Source organism: Vidua chalybeata, chromosome 9, assembly GCF_026979565.1.
Source record: "Vidua chalybeata isolate OUT-0048 chromosome 9, bVidCha1 merged haplotype, whole genome shotgun sequence".
Classification (NCBI taxonomy): domain Eukaryota; kingdom Metazoa; phylum Chordata; class Aves; order Passeriformes; family Viduidae; genus Vidua; species Vidua chalybeata.
The window spans coordinates 3,774,664-3,788,417 of NC_071538.1; the positions used below are offsets into that span (position 1 = coordinate 3,774,664).

A 13,754-nucleotide genomic window follows, 5' to 3' on the forward strand; every position below is an offset into this window, starting at 1 on the left:
GTAGCTCTCCCAGCATCTGCACAAGTGTATTTGCCCAAGATACTCTACGTACTTGTTTTTCATGCTGATAAGGGAGCAGTGATTAAGGAAACACTTGTAGCAATGAGTGTGTTCATGTCATGCCTATGTAGAAATCATTTATCAAATTCATTCCAGACTCACTCCAGTAGAGGCCCCTCTGATAGCTGTGACCTTTAGGAGCCGAAAAGTGCAGCAGGAACGTGAGAAATGAGGAAAAACTAGGTACTAGTGTGGTATGTACTCACTCACCACTCACACAGCTATTAGAGAGACTAAAATGAAATTAAAAACTTGCAGGTTCCCTGTGGAGCCCTGGCAATGAAAACACCAATCCTCACATGGAAGAACAACAGGTAGGTTGGAATAATGATGCCAAAACTTTTGATTCACTTAGTTTTCTCCTTTCCCATGGGGAAAGCAGCCAGCCTGCCACAAACTGGGCTGGGCCAGATCCAAGTTAAGCAGATTCCCGGTCACTGGGCTCCTCCAGGTTTTCTATCAGCTGATAAAAGCATCACTACTCTGATGAGCCCACCAGGATGGTCTCTTTATGATGATGCACATCTCACCTTCAAATCCCTGATCAAAGTAAACTGCAAATGTCATACTGGAAGGTATAAAAACTTCATTGTCACTTTAAAACTTTCAAACTATTTGATTGCATCCTGCTTTGTGTCTGGGGGGTGGGACAGCAGCCAAAGTACTGTGGGAAAATAACCCCCCTTTTACCTTGTGCCAAGGAGTGCAGTGAACATATCTGGAGCAAAAATTGCTTTTAATGTTTAGGGCCAGGGACAAGCCAGGTTAGTATTTATTGCCCCAATCTGGAAGGGCATCTATTGTTGGGGAGCATGAGCATGAGACCAGGCCTGCCCCAGTGAGAGAGTAAATCAGTACCAGCACAGTCCTACACCTGGGCAAACTGCAGGAAAGCTGTGAATCCAAGAAAGCTGCACAGAGCCAAATCACCAGGGAAAAACCTGCCCAAATCTTCACATCCAGAACCAGCCAAATACTTGCATCCTAAAATCATCCTGAAATCAGATGCCTGTGTATTTTTGACCCAAGGACTATCCCAGCTGCTCCCTGAGGACAAATCTGCCAAAGCAGCTCATTCCTGCCCCGCAGCATTGCAGCCATTCCTGCCCTGGGCTGAGGGCAGCAGCTGTGCTGCCACCAGAGCTCGCTGACAGGACACCAACCCCGGCGTGGGACCCACCCAGCTCCTCTGGGAGTGGAGTGGCTGCAGTCTGCAGTCAGGGGCCCGGCAGCTATCAGCTGATGAGGTCATTTTAGTAGTTTTGAAAAGCACTTGAAAAGCCACCGTCAGCACTATTGACAGTAAATCGTTCTTTTCCCCCAGGATTTCTGATCTCTGAGATAACCACTGCTGCTTGTTGTGAACTCCCCAGGTGCCCCTGACAACCATGAGCCTCTGTCCCTGGCCAGGGCAGGAGAAACCCTGCAGCCAAGTGGGAGCAGCAACTAGGGACATGATGCCAACTCTCCAGAGCACATCACCACAGCAAACACCCTCAGGAAAAGCTCCCAGACAGCAGCACAAGGGCAGAGCTCTCACCTGGGAGCCACGAGTGAGCAGAGCATCACTCTGGTGAGCTGCGAGCAGGTTCGAGGACACGGCTTCCTTCAGCCTTTCCTTCTTCCCCTTAGGCACACGGCTGATTCCAGCAGCACAGTTGTCAAGTCAGCAGCTGGGGCAGATGGACCTTCCATTTTAAGATCCCTGCTCTCCCAGAGCCACAATCTGGAATCTGCCCACAGGGAGAGTGTTTCTTTCAAAAAAAAAACCCAAAACCAAACCAAACCAAAACAAACAAACAAACAAACCCACAAAAACAAAACAAAACAAACAAACAAACAAAAAACCAACCCAACACAAACCAAAACAAAAGCCCAACAACAACAACAACAAAAATCCAACAAAAAACCCCAACAAAAACGCATGACAAAAGATAGGTAACTGAGGGAGCAACAATCTCTCTGCCTTTCAGTCAACCCCAAAGGAGATGGCAAGTGTTTTATCCACTTTTTTAGCCTTACTGGTTGCTGCAGCAATGACTTTCTAAATGCTCCCCAGCAGAGCACAGATCCTGGCATAACAGGGAGCTGCCACTCAGTTTCCCAAAGAATGAGAAAAATCTGAAAGGCTCTACTTAATCCCAATGATGACAGTCTCTATCAGGTCTAAGTTCTTCCAGCCTTCCTGATCCTAATAACCATCCAACAATATAAATGAAATTTTTGCAATACCTTCTTGTACTGAGGAAAAGGGAAGTCAGTCCTCCACCAATCCTTCCCACCAGGGAAGTCTTGAGTCCTGGAAAAAGTCCTTTGAAAGTGCTGAGGGAACCAGTGCACACAGCAGTGTCACTCAGGAACAGAGCTTTGAACTGTGAGACACAGGCTATGATCCACACCTGAGGTCCAGGGAAAAGGGACTTGTCCTAGGTACAAACCCAAGGGCAAGGCCCCATGCCCAAAGGGATGTGTGCTCCCAGGCACGCAGCTATCTGGGAGGCCACAGTAAATTTTCTCACTGGTAAGAACTGAAATCCACCCAGCATCTTTTCAAAGCCTTCAGAGAGCTGTTTTTTTACTGGTCATTCCTAGTTTGTGTCCCTGGTAAGGGCAGCTCCTCCTTTCAGAGATGCCGCTGGCTCTGCAGCAGGACGTTCTGCACAGCTCTGGAATGCTCAGGGAGTCACAGCCCCACTGCCTGACAGGGCAGGGCAAGCCCTGTCCTCTAAGGAAGGAAGGGCAGATCCCCACAACAGCCCCTCCTACAAAAGTAACAATCCATAGTGGAGTTTCAGGTAGGGTCCAGCATGGATGGTCCATGTCAGACCCTCGTGAAGGAAGGGAAGGGCTGAGTAACTGCATTCTGCAGTAACTGCATCCTGCAGTAACTGCATCCTGCAGCTCAGCTCTAACTCCTCCTCCCTCACTGCAGGCAAAACTTGCACCTTGCCACGCAGAGCAGGAACTACTCCCACCATCTGCACCCTGCTGCCAACAGAAGCCTGGACAGCAGAGAAAAGGTGGTGAGAAATGTCACTCATCTCTGTGCAGGTCACTTTTCACTCTGAGTTAGATTCTGTCATCACTGTATCATCCTTCAGTGGGGTCAGCACTGGGTATTTGTCCCTTGTGATCCCCCTCCACTTGTGACACAACAGCCCTTTGGGTCCCATTACAGCGTGAAAGCTGGGAAAACTTGAAGGGTGCTGGGAATGTCCATCCTGAGTGCCCTGCTCCTGCAGCCACCATGGAATCTGCAGTATTAGTAGTAATTCCTTCCATTTCAGCCCAGGCTGCTTTGCTGCTGAGCTGGGCTGAGGGTCCTGAAAAGTACGCTCAGGTCCACAGAACTCACATTTCCAATCACATCAGCAGGGTAAGGACAAGGAATTCATGCTGGCTGCAGGAAGAACAGACAGGTAGCCAGGTTTCACGCCTACAACCAGGATATTTGATCTAACCCTACAGCAAAAAGCAGGAATTTAATACTTCTTCTGGAGACATGAGGATATTTAATCTGTGGGACCAGGAGAAAGGTGAAGGGCAGCAATGTGAGATGGGTTCTAGCAAGACCAAGGACTCTCTTCTCCTGACACTCATATACTCAGCATAAGCAAATTGCTATTCCATCTGCTAATGGATCTAAGCAGCAGCTGCTGCTTAACACAAAACAGCAGCACACATCCTTGGAAATCAGTCAAGGTTGTACACTTGCATCCTGTGGGCCGGAGGACTCTTGGGAGGGGTGCTTCTCCCAAGGAATTTCCCAAGTGAACTGCAAGAGTGGCAGGACAGGCTCCAGAGCCCTGTGCGCTCTGTCCAGAGTGGCTGGAAATGGGAGAAGAATTTGCACATTCACATACAGTTTTACACAGTGGAGTAAAGTGGAATTCAAAGCCCTCTGCAGGATAGAACACCTGAGTCTGGGACAGAAAAGCCCAGACCTGCCCCAGTTGTCGCTGTGTTATCCCAGTGCCACGCAGGGGCTGGAGCAGAGCACACGGCGCATGCTGGCACCGTGGGTATGCCATGTGCATCCTGCAGGCTTCAAAACTATGGAGAAGGAATAATTATGTGAAATGCAAATAAAGAGACTTTGACAAAAAAACCCCCAAAATATGGGTTTTACACTCAGTAAGATCACTGTGGAAGGTTTTCCCATTCACTATACACAAGATTTCATACACATATGAAGAATACATGTAAATATCTTAGAATCCAGCATCTGATGTGAACCTATAAATAATATCCCTTTGCATGTCCACGCCTCTAACGCTGCAGCTTTGGGCTGCTGCATGAGAATGTGTAATTTAGGAATGGTCTGAACAGGAAAACCGGGCTGATCACATTCATGGGTCTAGTGTGAAGGGAATAACCACGGTAATTAAAACACGGGAACTCTTTTCACCACTCAGTGAAAAACCCCACGGCTAAAGGAAGCAGAGAGCAGTTCTCCGTGCCTCCACAGCTTGTCGCTCTCTCACTCCACAATGCCAGATATTTCCCAGCCTCAGAACGCAGGAACTGATCCTGTTCCCCTTGGCCCTGGAGCCCTTGGTTTGCTCAGGCTGCTCCAGGTGGGAGCTGCTCTGTCCCAGACATTTTGTCACAGTGGGAATTCCTTCCCCTCCACCCTCTGCACGAACACAATCTGAGCACAGAAAAGAAGGGGACTTTAAATCAGCATAAGTTTACTGAGTCCAAACTGTTTAAAGTTAAAGTTTATTTGTATTCTTTGTAGGAATATCAATAAAAGTCCTCAAATGTATCTATATCTGTACATATTACAAGAACCTTCAAAAATGATTCACAGAACAAAAATAAATCTTCTTTAGAACAAACCCAGGCAATGAAATGCAGAAATGGATCTCAGAGACCAAACAGTCCAGTGCTACAAGCATAAAAATACAGCTTGAAAAACAAGTTTATTCCTTTTTAAAGGTGTACTTTGTTGAAATAAAAAATAAATTATTTAGAGCTATCACTGTAGAACAGTTCTGTGTAGTTACACTCTTATTAAGGCCCTTGAGACAGAAAATCTATTTTTGCAGGTAGGATTCCTGGCAGGCATGATCTGTAAGGACATGCTCACTCTCCTGGAGGTTAACCTACTGTGGAGAAGGAAACACCTAGAAACATCACCCTAAATTTAACCCTTTTTCCTCTGGCAGACCATGCCCACCACTGATGGAAATGCACATCATGGTTCAACTGGGACAGGAATTGTTCTCCAGGAACAACACAGACATTTTTGCAGAACACAAGCAGAATTCATCCACACAAATAAGTATTGCTGACACATTCCATGGACATGGCTGTGAAATTCATGGACTTCCAAGTTAAAAGCTGGTGGGTTTACACAAACATCAAAACATGAAATGAATATATCATGGGGGAAAAACTCACAGCCAAACCAAAGCAATTACATGAATGCAAAATAAACCCCATTTCTTTGATGATTTATTAGATGGATAAATAATTTATTAGCGGATACACCTCATATTCTCTAACTAGAAAATACACGCATCCCTTTCCATGCTCCTGTAGATTCCCTGCCTGAGTTATGCCACTGGAGAGGAATGTGGCAAAATTTGTAACTGTATGGATCTGTGCTTTTGTAAAAAGCTGCCCATTTTGGATACACCAGGGAAATAACAGCTGGTAATTCCTAGATGTGAAATCTATTTCCCCTAAAAAAAAAAAAAAAAAAAAAAAAAAAAAAAGGCCTGAATTCCTAGAGTTTTAAAGAACAGGGATTTTCAGGATGATGCCTAGGGCTGTGCTCCCTCTGTCCTCTCCGAGCCTGTCCCTTGTCATCCTGCTCACCTCACACTGCACACACCACACACAACCTGCCAAGAGGCCACACACAAGAAGCTGCTCCATCTCCCTGCCCTGCTGTGCTGGCCTCAAGCTTTTTCTGAGCACTCAAGAACCCCAGGTGGCTTTGAGGTTTGGACAGAACCCTCCTAGAATGGTACCAACGTGGCCAGCACAGACTCAGACACCAAGATGGTGTGACTTTTCCTGTTCAGTCTAAGGAACATAAGTATTCCTCCTCCAGGCTATCCAGTTTTTCCTGCACTGCTTCATCCTTTCCCCAGTGAGAGCAGCAGCTCCTTGTACAGCATTAGACACAGTCATCAGCCTTTGCTCAGAGTGTGAACCGAAAGCCAGCTCCCCATCACACGTTGCACCATTTACTCCCTCAGAGCCCACTGCCCACGAGTCTAAACCCAAATGTGATCAGGCCCAGGCAGGCTTCCTGCTCCTGAACAGACACGTGGTTTAGTGCCACTTGGACTTTATCAGTCTGGACAAAATAGAAACTGGCATTTTCACATATTGTCAGCTTGAGGCGGCTGAAAGATTTCTGGAAGGCTGCTTGGTAACAAACTAGGAGATACAGCTGCCTGCAGGACTCAGGAGCAGTGTTTTGTGCTGCAGCAGATCAATTCCAGTCTTGCAGCACTGACTCTGCAACCTTCACCCCTCCAGGGTCTGCAGGCAGCGAGCCCTCAGCAGCGGAGCTGGAGGAGCACGCCTGGCACCTAAGGGGAGAAACTGGAAAAGCAGAGAAACAACCAGCGTAGCAACGAGCTGTGAGACCACAGAGAAGGGTCAGGTTTTGAGAGAGCTGCTGCTTTTTCCTACAAGCATTCTTCAAGCTTGAGAAACAAACAGTAGAAGGTACAGTATTGGAATGATGCACTACCAAAGACCTCATCAATATTGGGGCAGGCTCTAAAAGTGCAGGCTGAAATGCTGCCCCTATTGCAGAAACCAAAGTGGACACCTCAGAGCCCTCAGCATGAAACCACACAGGTCAGCCAGAGACCTCTGACATTACCAGAGCACTGAAGAGCTCTAGGGAAAGGTGTTTCCCAAAATAATGCTGGAATAACTCTCCTAGAATACATCTGCTTCTGCCCTGTTCTGTCAGTGCAACCCCACGGGCACTCACTCTTACCTTGCTCACAGCACACCCACATCACCTGCATGGTGCCACAAGGGAGCAGTTCACCTGCCCATCCCAAAAGGGATGGGAACACGCTCCCCCGTGCTACAGCACATGGCTACAGGGACATGCAGATCCCACAGAAAGAGCCCACAAAAAGGGTTTGTGTAAAAGAGGCCCTCACATGACAGCTCAACACAAACTGGAGAAGTTGCTACAGCTGCAATGCCTGAAGGGAGGAAGGAGAAACTCAAAGGCACAGTTTGAGGAATAAAATATCAGAGGTCAGCAAGGATCTAGAGCTGGAAGACGGTTTGGAAAGTATGGAAAAGTAACCACTGCTGAGCCAATGCAGAGCACAACCCCAGGTGTGTCAGTGCCGGCAGCACCGAGTCCTGGCCGAGCAGCTGGAGCAGCTCTGATCCCAAAGAGCCGAGCATTAATCCCAAATCCCAGCTCGCTGCAGTGCTCCAGAAGGCCTGGCTAGGATTGATGCACACACATGCTACAGCACAGGGGTCTCTGCACTGATGCACAGAACACACGTGGGTAGTGATGGTAGCTTAAGCATTGTGACACCAGAGCACACACACTGCTCTGCCAGCTCCTGCATCAGCCACAGGGCTGGGATGAATTCATTTCCAAAAACCAGGCAAACTTGGCACCAGGTTTGGGTCTTGGTATTGCAATAATTCATGTGCAGAGAACTGGCTTAGATACTCCTGCATTTTTCGTGAGACAATCCCACAATGAGGCACCTCTCAAGGTTTTGTCGCAAATTGAAGTAAACTTTTCCAATTTCCACAGCATGTGTGAATAGTTAATCACACTCCCTGTTATCGGTATGTTTCTGTAATTAACAATTTCAATCAATGCTGCAATAATTTCATTTACTGTGAGAGTCTGAGGGCTAGAAAAATGCACAGCAAAAGCTGGAAGTAAAAATTCACACGACTCCAGAATCTGGGATTTAAAAAAAAACCCTCTCTCAGATTAAATATTGTGGCACTTGATGAAATCATGAAAATTGACAATACCAAGCCATTTACTGTTCATCTGTTACAGGTTGTGAATGTCACTATCTCCCAGGAGAAGGTCACTTTGGAGCGATATCCCATTCACACGCAGTCTGGAATCATACTTCTATGACAGAAATTAGAGACAAAAGCTTAGTCAAAACTCCTGAAAAGAACTGCAGTGTACAGAATTCAAAAAAAAAAAAAAAAAATCCCTTTAAATTATCCAGAGAAAGGAAAACTTCAGCAGAAATGGAAGATCTTTCAACAAAGGTGCAGAAAACACCTTTCATTGGAACTAAGCTGGCTAAGCAAGTGGCTGAAATAGTGAAAATAAGCAAGCATTAAAGTACAGAAATCCTCTAGAAAAAGGGACTTTTGCATATGGAATTTCCTGTGCTGGGCATGGGCACCCTTTGGTTAGCCCTTTCCTGAGAGGATTAACCTGTCTGTTCCTGATGGAGAGCAGAGAGGGAATTCAGGGTGCCTCTGCAGGGGGCGTACGGTGGGGATTGGCTAGAAATCGTTAAAAAAGTATTTACAGGTCTGTAAATCCTCCAAACAGAAAATATAAAACTGCATCAGAACTGGGGTAAAAAAGAAAGAATCCTACCACAAAATCCTGCAGATCCCATCTGTCTGACAGGAAGCCTGACTGTGCAAATTCCAGGAATCCAGCTTGCTGCTCCCACTTTGTACCTTCTTCAGAAAGACTGTTGGAAGTAGGTACGGGACACAGCAAGAGCCAGTTTCTCTTGCTAAAACGTTTGCTATCAAGTTTGCATTCAGCTAAAGACCAGCTGGGAAAGAGGGGAATAAAAGCAGCTGCTGAGTTTTCCTATGGAATTCATTTCACTCCATTCATGTTCTTTTATCAGCCAGTTGCTGCCTCGAGTCACCCGCTGCTCACCTCTCTCACCCACAAAACACACGCACACACACTCCCCTCTTCCTCCTCCCAGGACTGCAGTGCTTTCAACAAGAGAAAAACAACAACAACAACAATAACAACAACAACATAATAATAATAATAAAAAAAATAGCAATAATTAAAAAATCTACAGTATTCACTTCCTTTTGGTATATTACATTGGCATTTTCTGTACACAACCCAAGAACTCCCTCTATTTACACAGTGATCCACAAGGACTTAATTCTGGGGAGCCTGGTTCTCCTGGCCCTGAGTGGGGAATTAAAGCCCACCCTTCAGAGTTGCTTTTTCAATTTTATTGAATGTACAATACTATCTTAAAACAATTTAAAATACAATTTTAAAATACAATTCTAAAACAATCTTCAAACAATCTTCAAACAATACAACTTTCCTTTTACAGAAGAACTATGTGCAACAATCAGTGACGGTGAGTGGTCTTGGCTCTGCTCCGTCTTGCCCTTCCACGGAGGTGGTTGGCAGCACCTGCAGAATTAGAAACTGCTGTTCTTAAATTCACCATTCTCCGTGATGGAAAGCTTGGGAGGGTTGCCATTCCGGACGTGCATGGTGTAGCGCTCCTTTACCTGCGTCAGGGCACTCATCAGGCGCGTGTTGGCCGAGTCCAGGAACACGATCCGCTTCTCCTGCAAAGACACCCCACAGCGTCAGAGCTGCCGCACGCCCGGTGCCCTCGCTGGGAGTGGCCTGGGCTCTGGGCAGAGGCAGCTGGGCCAGCATTCCCTGGCAAGATGGGCTGTCTGCCTCTTTCTGTTTTCGGGGTGCCACGGGCTCCTCTGCCGCCGCTCTGGCCCTCCGGGGCTTTTTGTGCGACAAATCCAAGTTACAGTGGGGAATCGATCCAGGCGTGGAGGCTCCACCCAGCCAGGCAGGGTTTTGCCACAGGGGACGGGGAGGGGGTCAGTGTTAATAACAATGGTAGCCAATCTCCATATTACATTTTAGAAGTACGTTAGAAAAACAGAAACAGGCAGCAGAAAATAAAAGTGGTGGGGGGTTTCATCTGGCAGAGAAAAGTGCAAGTGGTATCTGCCAACCATCATCTCTGTGCTTTGGATGGAGTGTGCTCAGAGTAAACTCATGGGATGCTTGAAACAAATAAATAAATAAATAAGCAAACGAATAAATAAAAAATAATAAAAAAGCAGATAATGGCAGTCTGCGGTGACGGTGCAACAGCAACACAGAGAAGCAGCAGCCAAAGCTAACGCTGAGGGTTACTGGAGGTGAGGGGAGAGGGCACCGTGGGTGGAGGGAAGATGCCATCGACAGAACACAAAGAACAAACACGGAACACGCTGCTCCTAGACCCATTCCAGCTCGGGGGGCTCCTGGGCTCCACGAATGCACGTGCCTGGTTGATTGTCCTTGCACAGAACGTGCCAGCCTCCACTCAGAGCAGACAGCTCAGGGATGTGCGCTGCTAAATTGACATAATTCATCACCAGACCCAGCCTGCTAACAGTGGGATATCTGCAGTGGGATACAGCACTGGAGGGGCAAGCCAAGGAGTTGTTGGCATAATCAGAGATGACATTTTCCATCTTTCCCCCCAAAAAATAATAATAATAATGCAGCTGCAGAAGGCAGTGCTAGATATAGCAGGAAGGTAACTGTGCTCTCCATGCCACCAGCTGATTGGCTTTTGTTCTTTGAGAAGGGAAAATGTCTAATTTGCTCAACCAAAACAAGTTGTATGTGGGAACTCTTCCCAGTCCAGCCCACTGAGAAACAAAATAGAGGGAAAAACAATGTATGGAAGTCATAAACATTAAGGAACAGTTCAGACACTGCTCAGGAGACTCACGTGCTACCGGAGCCCCTTGGGATTCAGATCTCAGCACAGCAGTGCGTGCCACAGCACTAATAAGCAGCGTCTGCTTTTCTCAGCAGGCTCCCCCACAGGGGTGAGTGCTTGGGTGCAAAAACAAAACAGAATTTAAGTCCTGCTTCTGTTACAGCCCTCAAGATGCCAAGCTCTGTGTAAAGCCAACAGAGGAGGAGGAGGAGGCACGAGGCACAAGGCCTGCCTTAGCCCTCATCTCAATCCAGCTGATGGGAGCAGGGAGAACACTGAGCCGAGGAGTTACAGGCCTTTCCTCCCATGCTGAAATGAACCCTGCAGAACACAACTGCCTCAGAAGGAATGTGCCCCTCAGCCAGGCAAATCTCCTACTCCTCTGACTGTATTTCACCTGGAACACACAATTTAAAATTAAAATTTTCCTTCTGAAACTTTTCCTGAAAAATTTCTAAAAAATCTTTCCATAGAGTTGAAAATGAAGGGCTGGGTGCTTCCAGACACTGCTGAACACTCACTGAGGCAGTCTACAAAACAGTTGGAAATCCACACTTGGAAAATCAATCTTAAAGCACAAGCTTGGTGAGTAGAGGCATCTTCTCACTGAAAGGAAAATTGGATCTACCAGGCATGTCTCTAACACGCTCAGAGCACAGGGAGCTGGAGGAGCTGAAATGGGTAGGAGGTCAGTGTGCTGGGCCAGGACTGGGTACTGCTCAGCTAGAGAACTGATTGGGTTTACTTGCCTGTTGGAATTATCTCATCCCCATTTATGACCTGTAATTTAACACAGTGGAGATGTCACTTGCAATAGCAACTGGGCCAGTTCTCTTTGCAGCTGTGCCGCTCCGAGGAGAGAGTCTGGCCAGACCTATCCCTGCTCAGGCTCCAGAGCCAGGGGAACAGCTCATGTCTGTGTGCACAGGGGCAGTGCTGGGAGCTGCACTGTACCCCTCAAACCATCCCAGGCTGGTGTCCCTAAGCACAGGATCTCAGGTCACTGCTGCTCCTGGCAGCCTTTAACTCTTCAGCCGGGCACAACAAGCCGGGTTTCAGCCCCACTCGATGAATCTCACATAAAAAAACACCTTTCCTTTTCTAGCCACTGAAGGAATCAGACTAAATAAAATCTTCTAAGCATGACTTCAAGGGATTGTTACAGAACCCAGCAGACACCTGGGCTCCCCTGGTGAGTCTGTTCTGAATCCTTCACCAGTTTCCTGCTCTGCTCAGGTACTCGAGGAAGGACGGTGACAACTGCACTTCCCCCATGCACTGCCTGTGCATGCACTCAACTGTGAAGCAGTTGAGGTTTGCCAGTGACCTTGCTTGACCAGGAAAAAGAGAAATCATTAATGCTGCTGTTTTGCTCCTGTTTTTTCATCGGTTTCCACCACAGGTGATAAATGCTGCATCACTTGATGAAGTGTGCCAAGGACTACACCCTTCCTGCCCTGAGGGTTTGAAGGTCTCACAGGTCAGCAGGGTCACCTCTGCCAGCTGGTGACACTGGGATCACAGTGGTCCATGCTCCACCTTGCTAACCCTTAGCCAACACCAAGGCTGAGAGCCTCCTGGCACACACAGGTAACAGGGAAGTTTCTTACTCAGTCACAATCTCTCCCCTCCAAAAATAACTTTGCATGTTTGCCCAGTGCCCTTCCACCTTCCTGAGGCAGATGAAAAATGCATCCATCCATTTCAGAATCCAGGCTGCTGCCTGGATGAGCTGCCATTCCATGCCTGTAACAGTGAGATGCCCTGACTGTGCCTATCTCCAAAAAACACAGCTCTCTGCTGCTTTACATTTCCCCTACGGTTCCACAGGAGTTAAAATATTTCTAATACCGCAGTGCCATGTTTAACCATGTTCAGCTGAGACTCCCACCACCACTCTTTGTGAGGGAATAACTTAGGTTATTAATGAAAAAATTATTAAAGAAAATTTCCATATGGAACTACTGAAAAGCCCAGAAGCAGGAAAGAGACCTTCCAAATGCAAATACCACAAACATAACACGGCAGGCAGATACAAACCAGTCCCAGGTTCTGTTGTGGGATCAGCACAGACACAGAGGAAAAGCTGGAATGACCCCACAGGATACACCCACATGCACTTCCCACTGGTTCCCCTCCCCACAGCTGCCCAGGGTGACCAAGGTGGGAGCTGCAGGTTTGTGGGAAATGGGCATTTCCCCAGGACTGCTGGGATGGCCAGTGAGGTGAAATGCCACACGTGACATTCCCAGGACAATGCTCTGTTGCAGCATTCTCTTTCCTGGACTCCACTGTCCGAAGCCATGCTATTGCTGGCACAGCTGAGATGCATGCACATGGCAGCTAAACTATGCTGGGGTGGGGCACAGCTTTCCCAGAGGTCCCAGGTCCACACTTGGAACAACATCTACACAATGCACTGCTATTCCTTTACTCCCTTGGGATCTCACAAAGCGGCAAAGGTTTTGAAGACATGATCAGTCCTGGGATTTGTTGCCAGGCTGCCTCAAAGCCCAGGTCAGACAGTATTAAATAAAGCCCAAAGTTGTCTCCCAGAGGCAATAAGTGACACGTGTCACACTGGGGGCTGATACAGCTTAGAAGATAGATAAAAGTGCTGGGGCAGGAGAGAGGGGCCAATAACAGGTTCTACACACAGGTTCTGGGAGATCCTGAGCTCTTTACCTACCTGTGCATCAATGATTTTCTGCTTTGCATCAATGACTGCTTGCATCTCAGCGTGATCCTTCTTCAGCTCCTCTTCAACAGCCATGAGTCTGATGAGCAAAGGGAGGGACAAATTAGGACAGGTTAATATTATTACCAAATGTTTCAGGTACTCTGGGCTGTTGGTTTGATTTCTCTGCTTCTCCTGGCTCTCCAAGAGAAGAATTCTGCTGCTCTCAGGAAAGCTTATCTCTCCATCTGACACACCCAGTTGCCCAGCCTTGTTATTTTCAGAATGGACAT

The 13,754-nt window shown here is 47.3% G+C and overlaps 1 protein-coding gene across 2 annotated transcripts in view; it reads right to left on the minus strand.

Moving 5' to 3' along the window:
- Window positions 1–4,765: 4,765 nt before the first annotated feature.
- Window positions 4,766–13,754, minus strand: part of RASAL2 (RAS protein activator like 2) — a 163,058-nt gene continuing 154,069 nt past the window's right edge. Inside the window, exons 17-19 of one of the 2 annotated variants that reach the window (XM_053950712.1) lie at window positions 13,474–13,561; window positions 9,553–9,612; window positions 4,766–9,451 (exon numbers count right to left, since the gene is read on the minus strand). In XM_053950712.1, coding sequence (XP_053806687.1) covers window positions 9,374–9,451; window positions 9,553–9,612; window positions 13,474–13,561 — 226 coding nt within the window. In that variant the 3' untranslated portion in view covers window positions 4,766–9,373. Of the gene's footprint in view, window positions 9,613–13,473; window positions 13,562–13,754 lie in introns of both variants that reach the window. The other variant, XM_053950711.1, reaches the window with a different exon arrangement.